General features: G+C 36.9%; 1 protein-coding gene across 1 annotated transcript; it reads right to left on the bottom strand.

The window, feature by feature from the left end:
• Positions 1-3,451: 3,451 nt before the first annotated feature.
• LOC114458083 (photoreceptor-specific nuclear receptor-like) lies at positions 3,452-13,555 on the bottom strand. The gene is made up of 8 exons (XM_028440338.1): positions 13,462-13,555; positions 11,409-11,559; positions 10,537-10,640; positions 8,854-9,159; positions 7,001-7,179; positions 5,920-6,160; positions 5,209-5,314; positions 3,452-3,584 (listed from the first exon to the last, which is right to left on the bottom strand). The coding sequence occupies exons 1-8, from the start codon at positions 13,553-13,555 to the stop codon at positions 3,452-3,454; spliced, it is 1,314 nt and encodes a 437-aa protein (XP_028296139.1).
• Between the last annotated feature and the right edge of the window lie 1,091 nt (positions 13,556-14,646).

Below are 14,646 nucleotides of genomic sequence, written 5' to 3'. Positions count from 1 at the left end.
CTGTTCACTTCAAAACAAGAGCCCTATTTACAAAAGAGTTAAAAAAAAAAAAAAAAAAAACTGAGAAGAGATGCTTTTATTTTGAAAAGGGGATGTTTGATTTTTAGCTGAAGCCTCTGTCATGTACTGAGTTTGTCTTGTATATGCACATAGATGCGCATGCGCACACTACCGGAAAATTTATTTTTGCTAATAAAATAATTTATTTTTGTCTATTTTTGTTTTCAAAGTGAACGGACACATGTTTTATTTGTTTATTGTATTGGGTTAGGGTTATAATCTCAGTACGGAGGTAAATTCCAAGACCATTTTACATTCAGTACTAATTTGCAACTTTTAACCAATTTCTGTGGTTTATCAAAGTCTCATTTCATCACCTTTACCACCATTTTTGCTCACTTCTAACCTATTTTATTTCTCATTAAAACAATGATTTACATATTTAAGATGACTATATACTATGGGTGACCAAAGAGAATATCAACATGGGGTCATTCGATCCCTAAAACTCATGTAAACACATTTCATTTCCACATTTTGGAGATTTTCGGAAACCCTCCGTTGTGCTACTTACTAAACTTCTAGTTAACGTAAAAAAAGAGACCTATTTACGAAAGTAACACAACAAGAAGAGATGCTTTTATTTTGAAAAATATGTTTATTTATTAGCTTGAAACTGGTCCCAGGACCATTTTACATTATGCTACAGTTGAGTATGACTAGTGTGCCCACCGTGCATACTTAAAAAATGTCTCCATATAATATGGCTGGGCAAAAAATCAATTTTATCAAATTTGTAGATAAAAACAATTTTTATTTTGCAAATGTGAGTTTAATAATAAAAAAATTAATCTAACCCAAAAAATAAATAAGTAATTGAATTAAAAAAAAAATTAAAAAAAAAAAAATCTAAATTATGTTTTTGTGTAACCAATCTTGAGTAAAAAACAGTACTTTGGGCTTCCTGGTTTTCAATTAATATTAGCGATTAATATATAGCCTACACTTTTGATAATTTTTAACGTAGGCTTTACAATTTATTTGAAAAAACAAACAAACCTGATAATTGTTTGACAAAGTTGAAATAATGTGAATTTTAGCTACATAAGAAAAGTGTGAACAACACAATATACAGTCTGGTTACTATGCATGGGCTTTTCTATTGAACTAAACATAACGCCCGGTCGTTAACCGACTATTAATAAAAGTTTAACTAAGACTTCTAATCCTACTTTCTGTTTCTGGCACTCACTGCTGTCATTTGGATTACAATAATGGGACACGGCAAGCCATTCAGGAAATTAAATATATATATATATATATTTATTGACTTGAATATATATGAAAATTTGAATATATATAAGGAAAGTTTGAATATGTATATGAAAGTTTGAATATATGGAATGAAAACTGACCGATACGCCCACCATCTTTGTAATCATTTTTTCCATACAAATGTATTTATTTACCTTTAGTGAAGCTGCACAAAACCATATCTCTGCAATTTTAAGAAATGCAAATTTTATTAACTGTGTATTTTTCTGTCATTTTCTGTGTTTTGTGATGTATTATTTTCATTTTCATTTGGGCCAGCAACAAAATTAGATTGAGGGCCACTTGTGGCCCCAGCCCCCAGTTGTGTATTTGCTATATTGCCCTGTGTGTGCTGTGTTCAGGCACCTTGCTCTGTGATTTCCTACCCAGATTAGTTCAAATGCTGTTTCTGCAATGCAATGTGCTTTTCACCTGTTGGCCTCTTGCATGTTACTCAAGAGACTAATCTTATAATAAGATAAAAATCTCACATTTGAACAGAGGAAAGCTTTGTGTGAAACAAGCTCCAAATGAGAATGCTGACACGTGAAGCAAAGCCAGTTTGCAATCACTTTTTTATTTCATAAAAACAAAGGAGAAGCAAAATGATTTGATGATTACACGCTAATGTTATTAGTTAAGCATTACTGTATATGCTTTGAGCGATTTCTGATTTTTCTACTATTGGAAGTTCAAAGTTTTGTAATCTGAAGCCGTGAGCTCACACATGTGACATTAGAGGCCTCAGAGGGTTGGTTGATCTGATCCCAGGATTTTCCGACCTTGTGGCCGTCCGATGGCGTGGCACAGCACGCACAGCGCTACTTTTCATTATACAAAGGCCACTGGTGATGTGCAGGCAGTCAACTTTACATTAGATACTTAAGAATTACACACTGAATGAGTTAAAGTTTTTCACAAGTTTGGGAACAAGCGTGTAACTGTAATATGTCAGTCAAATTGATTCCAATTAGTCCTATTTTTGATCATTAGATGTTGCAATTTGGCTTGAAATAAACACATAACCATTTGTATTCATGTTTCTGCTGTGCCATGCGTAATACTATTTCTCGTTCCGCTCTTTGATGCCGTTACGCATGCATCTAATTCAGCATTGCTTTGACCAATCAGAATGCTCGACATTGCGTTGTAAAGCTCAGAGCCTGTAGAAATGGGTGAAATCAAACACTATGGGACCGAGTTTTAGTCCTGGCTAATCAGAGCTGGATAAAGGAGGGATCTGCCATTTTACACACGAGTGCTATGCGCTCATTGGACGGATTTCCCGACTGAGACATGCCCAAATTAGTGTAATGACAGTATCTATCCGACGACATGATTTGTATTTATCAAAAATGTGGAGTTTTATGCACAATGGAGCAACATTTGAGAAGAAACAAAAAAGGTAAGACACAAGTTGTCATCATTGCTGACTTTGGCCGCTGTGTTTTCAAGTTTTGTGGTGTGGTTTTCCGTGCATAACATACCCGACCTGCATATCAGTGGATTCAGCTCAGCCTGTAGTTTCACCTAGTATCTCGTTATAGAGCTTTATGTTTGTTTTGTGAAGCATAGGACTGAAAAATGGCTGAGTTTGCAGAGTTGGCAACTTTTCTCTCTTTGAACATAATGAATATGAATATTTGAAATTTTGCCAATCATGAGAGATAGGAATTTTACATTTATTAAATTGATCCTTCCAAGGCAAAAAGTCTATTGTTGGTTACATTTTTGGTTCAAATCTGTGTAGTACTTTTCAACGCTGGTGAAAGACAGCCACAAACAAATAGTCTATCAGAGCTGTGTTTACTTCATCAAGGCTTTGCAACACAAATACAGTAGTAATAGTCAGCAGGAGCACAGCTCACTTAGCAACAAACACTCAAAGATCTGTTCAACAAAACAAGAAACTAAAAGAACAAGAACCCTTCAGTGACCGTAAACCACACAAATACGTCTAAATATGATACAAATAGAACTAGGAAATGAAAAACATTCACTTTTCAGACTGATTTAATGAGGAAACGGCAAATCAAGCAATTCAGTGGCTGTTAGAAAAACAAAATGCGTATACTGACATGTATACAGTCATGGAAAGCAACTGGACAGTGCAGGTTTGGGTGAGTTTTGTTGGATTTTAGTTTTTGAACATATCACAAAGCAGCTTCTCCATGGGAGTGTTCCCAATGGTCCTATGGAAGAACAGCAGCTCTATCCGCTCTGAACTCACAAAACGCAGAGAGGGAAGAAGAAGAAGAAGCTTTCCAAACCTGGAAAAAAAAAAGTTCAATTCTGATCAAGTTGCTGCTCGTAGGACCGGTTACATACAGTATGCTTTTGTTTGCTTGTTTTATCTTGTTGGTTTTAGTCAACAACACGTATTCACACAGAAACTAAAACTAAACAGAACAAAGACAGGGAAACTAAAACATTACAAAAATCCTCCTAAAGCACTGGTTCCCAACCTTTTTTGGATCGTGACCCCATTTTTATATCATGAATTCCTAATGGCATTTTTTTTAGAATTACTTTTTAATCATGTTTGTTATGCTGCATGACAAAAACTTCATTTTATTATTATTATTATTATTATTATTATTATTATTATTATTATTATTATTATTATTATTATTATTATTATTATTATTATTAATAATAATCACGATAATAATAACTACATTTATACTTGACAAAGTGAAAGTATAGAATATAGTTGTTTAAGATTGTGTGTTTTAATTTGAAAAATAAATACATGTATTTCTAATCAAGTATTTATATATATATATATATATATATATATATATATATATATATATATATATATATATATATATATATATTTCAGGTGACCCCATTTAAACTCCAGGCAACCCCACATGGGGTCCCGACCCCACGGTTGAAAAACGCTGTCTGAGAGTAAAATAATAAGCACATTTTGTGAAATTTTCTGCTCCAAACAAATTAGTAGGAATGGGGCAGGACATGAATGCATTATAAATGAGCCAAATACCAATAATCTGTGTGTGAAAAGTTAAAGACATGCATTTAAATAAATACACACATTACAAATTTCACACTAATGATACTAGACACATCTTAAGCTAGAAAAGAATGTAAGTAAATTAAGACTAATTGCATATCAGTTACTAATTTAAAATAATACTACTGTGGATGAAATGTTATCAAGCGGTTGAAAAAAAAATTATTCTTGTTTTTGTTTTATTAACAAACAAACAAAAAATGTTTTAATTGCAAATGGTTTGTCAAAGCTTCATGAATATATATATATATATATATATATATATAAATAAAAAAAAATCCTGCAAAATTACTTAAATTAGATTAAGAAATCCTGGAGTTGTCAATATCTGCAGGTGTCCCAGGATGTTCCAAGTGAATTCTAGACATTTTTTATACCCAAAATCTAACCTTTTTTTTTTTTTTTAATTGTTTTTTTACCCACAAAAATCTGTATTTTCTGTTCAAGCTCACTTGGGATTAAAATACGTTGATTGTGACCCTCCTGAAATAAAATGAATCTGACAAAAGAATAAAGGAATACAGTCATTAGTAAAATACAGAAGGGGATGATAACTATTGCACACATTATCAGCGCCCCCTGGTGGTCTAAATAAACCCTACTAGAGACTGCATTGAACTCAGAGGGATCAAAATAAGGCCCTGGACTGCTGAGCTGAGTCTGCAGGAACCAGCAGAACAGCGACCCTCCAGGACACCCCCACAGTCTAATCCTTGTGTGTGTGTGTGCGTGTGTGTGTGCGTGTGTGTGTGTGTGTGTGTGTGTGTGTGTGTGTGTGTGTGTGTGTGTGTGTGTGTGTGTGTGTGTGTGTGTGTGTGTGTGTGTGTGTGTGTGTGTGTGTGTGTTTGTGTTACCTGGCTGGTTGGCTGGGGTAATGTGTGCGTATGTGTTGTCCCAGCATGACTTGTGACTGATCCTGTAGGTTCTCCACTTGTTCTGGATCTTTTAAGCCTCGAGTTTCTGCAGAGGAGAGGAAGAGGATTCTGGGTAAGCCTCTAAAGTATAGCTGTAGTGTCTGTAAAATACTACAAACTTTGTTGATGATGCACAAGATCACATTAAATCAAACCTAAAGGACCGCAGAAAACGTTGGCTTGTCAGGGCTTTAAACCCAGCCCCACTCCACGTGGGGTCGCCTGGAATTGAAATGGGGGTCGGCTGAAATGTCTTGTTATTTATAAAGAAAATACTGATTTAATTTATTATTATTTTCCATTTAAAACTACCAAATACAATCTCAAACAACTGTATTCTATACTTTCACCTTGTCAATAATGAATGTAGTTAAAATAAAATGTGAATACAATTTAATTATTTTTTTTTTTTTTTTAAATGAAAATAAAATTTAAAAAAAAGTATCAAACTATCTGAGGTGGTGCTTTGTGCTCTAATCCTGGCTTTTTTGTATTTGTATTTGTAACAACAAACACAATCAAAAACTATTTCCAGAGGAAAACATGTCACGACCCAGAATAGGTTCATTATTTATCTGTAAATATTTGGATTTTCTTTGTGAGCTGCAGTCATGCTAAGACAGAGTGAGCCTGTAGTTTTCTTTTTCTGACCTGACTTAAAGAGGACGATGGCTTTGAGGCAGGCGAACTCTGTGGGATCGACGGCGAGCGCCTTAAAGCGGCTGAAGACCTCCTGCAGCAGGCGCAGGTCCAGGCTGGTGTAGCTGGTTTTACCCTGCATGCCTGGGCAGAGGTCAGGGAGGGAGAGCAGTGGGCAGCTCTCCAGGGGCAAAGTCCACTGGATGGCACAGAGCAGGAAGAGTTCACTCCACGCCTCCTCCAGGAGAATCACCTGAGGAAGAGCATCACCCCCAACAGAAGGTGAGTTTGTGTTATTATCTCCTTTTCCTTTTGACAAATATTCATCATACTCTATTTTTTATATGTTTTGCAAAAATGCCAAAAACTGTAAAAAAAACAAAAAAACAAATGTGGTCTATGATCTTTGAAATGTCCTTATTAGAAGATCAACACATTGCTTAGCACCATATTCATTTTATTAACTTTTAAAAATGGGGCTACTTTACTGTTTTAAAACCTGTATTTCACAATTTTGAAATCACATGATTGATGATGTCACACGGCCCCATTTGCCTGTAAACTTCCCATCGCAGGAGGAGGGGCAGTTCCAACAGACAATGAAGCAGAGAAGAAGAGTTCTCCTAAGGGACCAATACTCCCCCGTAAATAGTGCACAACCGATCCTCTGATGGTTAAAGCTAGCAAGTAAATCACAGACTGTTGAAGTCGAGGGAGAGTAAAGGTTCTTAGGAGAGCTCTTCTTCTCTGCTTCATTGTCAACTACCAAACCACAGAGTTGGAACTGGTCTAATAAGTACATTTTAAAGGTTTTAGGACACATTTGTAAAAACAGTGGAGGATCCCTTTAAAAAAATTAGAAATAAAGCGGTTTTCAGTCCAACTTTGACGAATAAATTACAGTACAGTAATCAATTAGCAAAATGTATTCAGCCAATAACATACAGAATAAACATGCATGAATAAATTGATCTAATCTTAAAAATTCTAATTTATATTTAGCAGGTTAAACTAAAATAGTATGTACAAAGATGAACAATGGTAAATCTTATGTCTATGGTCATCATCAGTTAAACTGGGAGTAAATTCACACCTGGTCTCTGAAGGGAAGGTTGGAAAACACCGGTAGGTTCTTTGCCCACTTCACTGACATGAAGAGCAGCCTCGCTGACGTCTCGTACACGTTCTCGGTGCTGGACGGGTACAGAGCCATGTGGTACTCCGAGGACGCTCGCTCCGGCTCGTTACTGGTCACGTCAATGTTTTCATCAACTGAAACACAAACAAGGAACAACCTTATTTTAACTGTTTGGTCTAAGCCTCATGACAGGGATATAAAATTTGGTATTTCTTAGAACATTTTCTAATATTTGGGCAATGTAAACATGCCCCTATTTCCAAAATAAAAGTTAAAGATTGTGCAGAGTCACTGGTGTTAGAGGTAATGTGCTCAACTATGATCAACTGTATGAACTCACAAACACTTACAGATATTTAGACTATTTACCAGGTGAATGAAGTTCTCTTTTTAAAGAAGAAAATCCTCTATAATCTTTATTTCATAAAATTTAATTCACGAATTGTAAAATGTGCCTTTTCATGCCTAAATGTATTTATTTGTTTAATTATTCTATTTTTTAAATTGGACTCAAATTCATGATCCAATTTTAATTTAGGAAATATCTCTATGCGTCCAATGTTTCAGAGAAGAAAACAGATCTTCTAAAGCAGGGGTGTCAAACTTGTTTTATTTCAGGGGCCACATATGGAGCAGTTTATCGAAAGTGAGCCACATATTTTATGGGGAAAATTATTAATTTGTAGTTTGCACTTCCACGCATAAATAAAGTATGACACTGATAATATCAAAGCAATAAGTGACAGATTTCAGTCCCTGCAGGATCTTTACTTTCAATTCATTTCATTTTGTGACACATTTTTATGTCATTTGAGGAGATTCTGTGGAATAATTTAAAGAAAATTGAAGGATTTTGGAAAAATTTAGAGTTTTTGTGTTAATTTAAGATAAATTTTAAAAAAATTTACTGCCATCATGTGATAGAAGCATGGGCAAAATGTGAGCCCTGCTAATATTGTGGAGTTTCATTGAATTTGTCTATCATTTTGGAGATATCTAGCTGAGCGATCTACAACTGAATTAGTTTGTAATTTACACAATGATTTATGATTATTCTGACTTTTTAGGCCGGTTTCCCGGACTCAAAACGCCACTCACTTTGTTGTTGTTGTTGTTCTTCTTCTTCTTGTGTACACTAGTTAAAATCACTACTCCTCTGTTATTCGTGAACGGAAATTTGGTAGCTATAATCTATGGATGTGTTCGCATCGACGCTCGAAGCCCGATTTTTGATTTGGGGCCCAGGGGGGTTTCTCATTTATTTGCAAGTCAAATAGTTGGTGGTACCAAATCATTGGCACATACCAATATATAAATGGGGCCCATTACCCCGTACGTATCACGGGGGTGCCAAGGGGTCCCCGGGGGCCCCATCTTTCAAATGACTACTCCTCCATTAGTTGTTGTTAGATCGGAATGCAGTTTGGTATGAAAACTCTATGAATGAATATAATGAGATGCTCGGAGCCCTTTTTTTAAATGGGGCCCATGGGCCCACCCCTCATTCTGGTAATTTCCAAATTTATGTGAACATAGTCGTGTGATATATTGTTTCAAAGGTAATTCAACGTAGATTACGATTATGCCTCGCATCATTTCATTTGTTTTACTCTGTGGAACCGAGTCATTTGACTGAATTCTGGGGAACTATTCGGCGCAGAGATGTTTCGCGGGCCCGCCAGTAGTTCATCTAAACTTGTTTTGCTCGCTGCCATGTGCCGAATTGGAAGCTATGAAGGGCCGGATTTGGCCCCCGGACCTTGAGTTTGACACGTCTGATCTAATAGTGACGTAAGAATGGCGCTCACCATCCTCAGGCTCTAGTTTGGCACAGGTCTCTGCGGTCATGAGGCTGGCCATGAAGCGGTGGTTGTTCTGTGGGCTGATGCATCGTTGGCTGGCCACAGAGGTGGAAGTGATGGACATGGAGGAGGTGATGTGAGGCCACGTGATGACGGAGCTGCTGGAGGACGAGGAGGAAGTGGAAGAGGAAGAGGAAGAGGAAGAGCAGCTGGGATCTCGTGTGGTGGCCAGGTGGTCCTTCTCAGGGTCCACGTCGATGGAGTCCAGGCGTACCTGAGCTGTGCTGCGAGGCTGACGCTCGTTCTGCACGGCTGGAGTGAGAAAGACACCATGGGTTAGACCGGGAAACAAATGAGCGACAAATTATCAGAAAAACCTATTTAAAGAAGGAAGGAAGTATTAATCGAGCTTGGGTAGTTTAGTTGAAACATTTCCAAAAATTCTCTCTAAATCGAGTCAAAAACTGATACTTGAAAATCACCTTCATATTTGAGTTTGCGTTCATCTATTTACTCCGTTCTACCTTCAAAGTCTTCACTTTCAAAGCAAGCTTAGTTGATCGAGAATTTCTGCACCGATCACATATTTGGTGAAAAGATTTTTCTATAAAACATCTTTATGTTTGTTGTTAATGGTATTACAGAATTAAATAAATATCACCACATTTTATAGAGAAACACTCATTGATCTTTTCCATAATTCATTCACTAAATCTAACACACACCTTATGTTATTTATTTTCTTCTATTACTATTTTTATATTCACTAACTCTCTTTACTGATGCAGTTGTATACATGATATATGTACGTGTGTGTGTGGTTTATTAAGCTGTTAAAGACCTAATAAATATATTATTATTATTATCATACACACCTTATGGACTAAAGCAGTGGTTCCCAACGTTTTTTGGGTCGTGACCCCATTTTGATGCATTTTTATTGACCACAGGGGCTTTTTCTTTCTAGAATTAGTTTCTAATCATGTTTATTTAAGTCGTGTTACGAACACAGAGGAGCCAGGATTAGTGCACAAAGTGAAAATGGCAGGATATTTTTATTTTAACTACATTTGATAAAGTTTAGAAAACAGTTGTTTGATATTTAGTGTGTGATGTGTTAAATTTAAAATTATAATTGTAGCCAGTAATGTTTCCTTTTTTTTACAATTACTAGACATTTCAGGGGACCCCATTTTAATTCCAGGTGACCCCACATGGGGTCACGACCCCAAAATATAAAAACCTGGAATACAGCTCCTTTTATGGAGTTGGTTCCCTTCTGATTCTCTGATATGAAAGTTTTCTGTAAGAGAGAAGAAGACTGGGTGTACGCAGAAAACCCACCTAAGCCCCTTGGGAGAACATGCAAACTCCGCACAGAAAGGACACAATTGGCTTCAACCCAGAACCTTCTTGCTGTGCTAACCACTAACCCACCTTCTGCCTGATGCTGCAGCGTTTCTTTGGAAATTCCTTTCTGTGTGCGATTTGCATGTTCTCCCTGTGTTTGACTGGATTATCTTTCTCATCATCCAAAAACATGTATTTTAGGGTTAATATGACTCTCTAAATTGGCCATAGGAGTGCGTGAGAGTTTTAGTTGGTCATAAAGTGAAGTGGGCGGCCATTGTTCTCCCTCCTAGTCTCATACTGGAGCTTTGATGAAAGTAAACTAAAGCAATCACTCACCGTCCTTGTTCATGCCCGCCTGCAGACATTTCTTCAGTCGACACGCCTGGCACTGGTTACGATGCGCTTTGTCCACCGCACACATGCCGGTACCCGCTTGGCACCTGTCAGACAACGATCAGCATTTTACACCAGCAGAAACATGTGCTTTTAATGTGTTTTTAAGGCCAAAAACACAGTGAAATAGTCATGAAACCTTTCATTTGAACAGAACCCTGATTATTTAAACTTAGAACAAAAACTTTATTTTCCTTTTATTTAAATATGAAACACATTCATTCAAAGTTATTTAGTTTTCTTTGATTTGTTTTAAAAATAACCTATTTGAACTAAATTAGCCTATAACATGTTTAATTGTTTAATACATTTTTTTTTGTTTGTTTTTTCTAACTCTTTAAAGTTGCCTCCATTTCCCACAATGCCCCCTTGATTAGTTTAGCTTGAAAATCATTGTGTCTTGTAGGGCTGGGCAATATGGACCAAAATTAATGTCTTATCATTTTTCTATATACGATGTACAGTAAATCACGATAATTTTATTTCAAATGAAGTCCTACCAGAAACACAATTCAGGGTTGCTAATGCAAAATGCCACAAACAATATGTACTTTGGTTTTTTTTTTCCTATAAAAGGACAGCATGTGTGAGTGAGTTGTGTAGCATGGCTTGTTTAGGAGAAGGTCTGGTTTAGGAGGACACACTCAGAAATCCACATAACTGCTTTTCATTGTTCTGAGAAGTCGCGAAAGCAACAACTCTTAAAACATGTTTTCAAACAAAAAAAGCTCTTTTTTTCCTTTATTAATTATCGCCAAAATAGAAAACTCGATATATCTGGAATGTCGATATATAACCCAGCTCTAGTGTTTTACCTGTAAATAAGTCTCCTCCTCACGCTGCGTTTGAAGAATCCGCTGCAGCCGTTGCAGGCGTAGATGCCGTAGTGTTTCCCACTGCTGGTGTCACCACACACTCTGCAGACCAGCGTTGGACTCAGGGCCTTCCCCGGGGCTGGACTCTTGGCTGCGGGTCAAAAACAACCACACACCCACACACACACGCACACACACACACAGAGAGAGGAGGTCAGTTGAGTGTCTTTTGTTTAGCCTGGTATTGTTTCATGCCATCTGCACAAACAGCTCCATCAGAGAGTGACTCAGCACAGGAGGCAACAATTAAACAGACTTTATGGTCTAAAAATCCCAATTAGTGAATATTATTGAAATGAGACCAAACTGCTATTAATCCACACAAACTCTTTTTTATATAGAAATTTTCAATAAAAATGTTATAGTTACGGTAATAATAACGAAGTAAAGCAGTTTGAAGAATATGTTATGGTTTAATTTATTCAGACAACTGTTACCTTGCTGTTCAGACATGTTTTGATTGTCAACTGCCAGTCTTCGTCAGACTCGTCTGCTCATAGCTTTGATGTTTCCTTTGTAGTTTCCTTGACTTCCGCGTAATAATAATAATAAAAAAAACATTATTTTGGGCTTCAAAGGAAACATCAAAGCGATGAGAACACACCTCTGACGAAGACTGGCACTTTCAAAAAGAAGACAAAAATGATCTTACTGGAGTTTTTTGATGATTTCACCTTTAGGAAACAGTCTAAACCAATGATTAAACCGAAACATTTGTGATGAAACAACAAACAACTGTTTTTTATTTTGAAATAACGTAAGAAAAACAACATTATGAAAATAAAATATTTGCTTTGTTGCCTTACATTTTTGTGGGAAAATTGTGTTTTTAGAGAGTTTATAATCCATCTTTATTATACGCTGGGAGCTTTATTAGAAACTTTTCGGCTCCAGTCTGTAACCCAATATTCATGTTTTTTATACTCTAAAGCACACGTGTCAAACTCAATGTCCTCCGTACTGTAACAACTACAGGTCAAGCATTGCTCATTTATGAAGTGGTTTGCATCTTTGTTGATTAGAAATATGACTGAAGAAGGGAAGCCTAACCCTTTGACATTATTTACTGTAAGTTGTACATTTCATTTTCGAATGCAGACCAAATAAGAATAAATCTCGCCGTGTGAGGCCCGTGGACTAAAATGAGTTGGACATCCCTGCTGTTAAAAAGTGCAAATATTCTAATGTTAAAGTTATTTTAAGTTATTTAAGTTGTTGTAGTGCTGGGCAATATATCGAGATTCAGGATATATCAAGTTTTCTTTTTTGGAGATATAGAAAATTACAATATCACCTATATCCATATATAGATGTATTTCTGAGTGTGTCCTAACCCAGACCTTTCCATAAACAAGCCACACTACAGAAATCACTCACACGTGCTGTCCCTTACAGGAGAAAATGCCAAAAATTGCACACTTTGTGCAACTGTTAATAAATGTGCCCGTGTGGCATTTTGCATCTGCAAATTTAACTTAGAATTTCTTTTCTGGTCAGAGTTTGAGTTAAAATTAATAAGATTTATGTCATATATTGCCATTTTGAGGAAAAAATCTAGAGGTATAGTTTTGGTTCATATTGCCCATTCCTGGCTGTACATTGAAATTTCAAATCCGGACCAAAATAGAATAAATCTTGCCATGTGAGACCCCTGGACTTAAATGAGTTGGACATCTCTGCTATAAAGAACTGCAAATATAATATATATGTTAAAGTTATTTTAGGTTTTTTAAGTTGTCGTAGAGCTGGGCAATATATTGAGATTCAAGATATATCGAGTTTTCTATTTTGGCATTCTAGAAAATTTGCAAATTTAACCAAGAATAGTTTTTCTGGTCAGACTTTATTGAATTAAAAATATCAAGGTTTGTATCGTATATCGCCATTTTGAGAAAAAATATTACAATATGAGATTCGGTCCATATCGCCCAGCCCTAAGTTGTCATAATCACTGTCTGTAATATGTAACTTTTGAAACACATGGCTTTCTTACCTCCTCTGCTGTCATCTGTCCCGACGCTTCCCAAGGATTCAGATGGAGAAGAGGACGGCATCATGGGAATCTTTGTCAGGTGATCCTCCATCATATTGGACTGGTGAGAAACTCTCAGAAATAGTTTGTCCTCTGAGTGGATGTCCAATCACGATGAGCAGGAAGGTTGTTGTCCCGAAGGGCCTTTCACTGTGGGGAGGTGCAGGAAGGCTGAGGTCCTGTCACCTGTTGACTGTGCTGTCTGAGTGCGTCCCTGTTTGTGGTCTCTCCTCTTTCTCCAGCAGCAGGTCCTCAAATTGGAGCCCCGGGGGGGCGGGTGGGGGCAGAGAGGGGGAGGATTAGTCCCCTCAAGCGCTGTGTAAGCAGCACGCTTATTTGTCATCCTCTTAATCTTTACCGTTCATCTACTGGATCAATCAGTCACATTGCCAGGACACTGGTGCCTCTCAGATCTTCTCAAACAGTGAACAAAGTCTGGATGATATGTTAAGGTTTTATTTATTCAGACATGTTTCGACTGTCATCTGCCAGTCGTCGTCAGAGGCGTCTGCTGATCGCCTTGATGTTTTTTTTGAAGTTATCTTGACTTCCACGTAGTAATTCCAGCAAGATTCTTTTTGTCTTCTTTTTGAATAATATGTAAAGGTTTCATTAATTCAGACAACTATTCCTTAGGAAACCTACTTTGATCTCCCGACATGTCTCGACTGTCAACTGCCAGTCTTCATCAGAGGCGTCTGCTGATCGCTTTGATGTTTCCTTTGATCATTTTCCTGACTTCCACGTAGTAATTCTAGCAAGATTCATTTGTCTTTTTTTTGACAAAGTTAAAGTTTCATTTATTCAGACAACAGTTTCTTAGGAAATCCACTCTAATCTCCTAACATGTCTCAACTGTCAACTGCCAGTCTTCGTCAGAGGCGTCTGCTGATCGCTATCATATTTCCTTTGAAGTTTTCTTGACTTCCGTGTAGTAATTCCAGCAAGATTCTTTTTGTCTTTTTTTTAAATAATATGTTAAGGTTTCATTTATTCAGACAATTATTCCTTAGGAAATCCTACGTTAATCTCCCAACATGTTTCGACAGTCAACTGCCAGTCTTCCTCAGTCTGGATGAAGAGACTAAACTGCTGCTAGCGAGGAGAGCTGAAACTCCATCCCTGGTGTCCTCATCAGTCCACACT

Source organism: Gouania willdenowi, chromosome 3, assembly GCF_900634775.1.
Source record: "Gouania willdenowi chromosome 3, fGouWil2.1, whole genome shotgun sequence".
NCBI classification, from domain to species: domain Eukaryota; kingdom Metazoa; phylum Chordata; class Actinopteri; order Blenniiformes; family Gobiesocidae; genus Gouania; species Gouania willdenowi.
Note: the sequence above shows the minus strand (reverse complement) of the source record. Positions and strands in the feature narration are given on the sequence as shown.

What these genes read in the sequence shown, in the direction of transcription:
- LOC114458083 (XM_028440338.1), bottom strand. Translation starts at nt 13,555, where the DNA reads ATGATGGAGGATCACCTGACAAAGATTCCCATGATGCCGTCCTCTTCT. An exon ending in GGCGGGCATGAACAAGGACG is followed by an intron (nt 9,160 to 10,536) that starts GTGAGTGATTGC and finishes TTCTCACTCCAG; the next exon opens with CCGTGCAGAACGAGCGTCAG. An exon ending in CAAACTAGAGCCTGAGGATG is followed by an intron (nt 7,180 to 8,853) that starts GTGAGCGCCATT and finishes TTTGTGTTTCAG; the next exon opens with TTGATGAAAACATTGACGTG.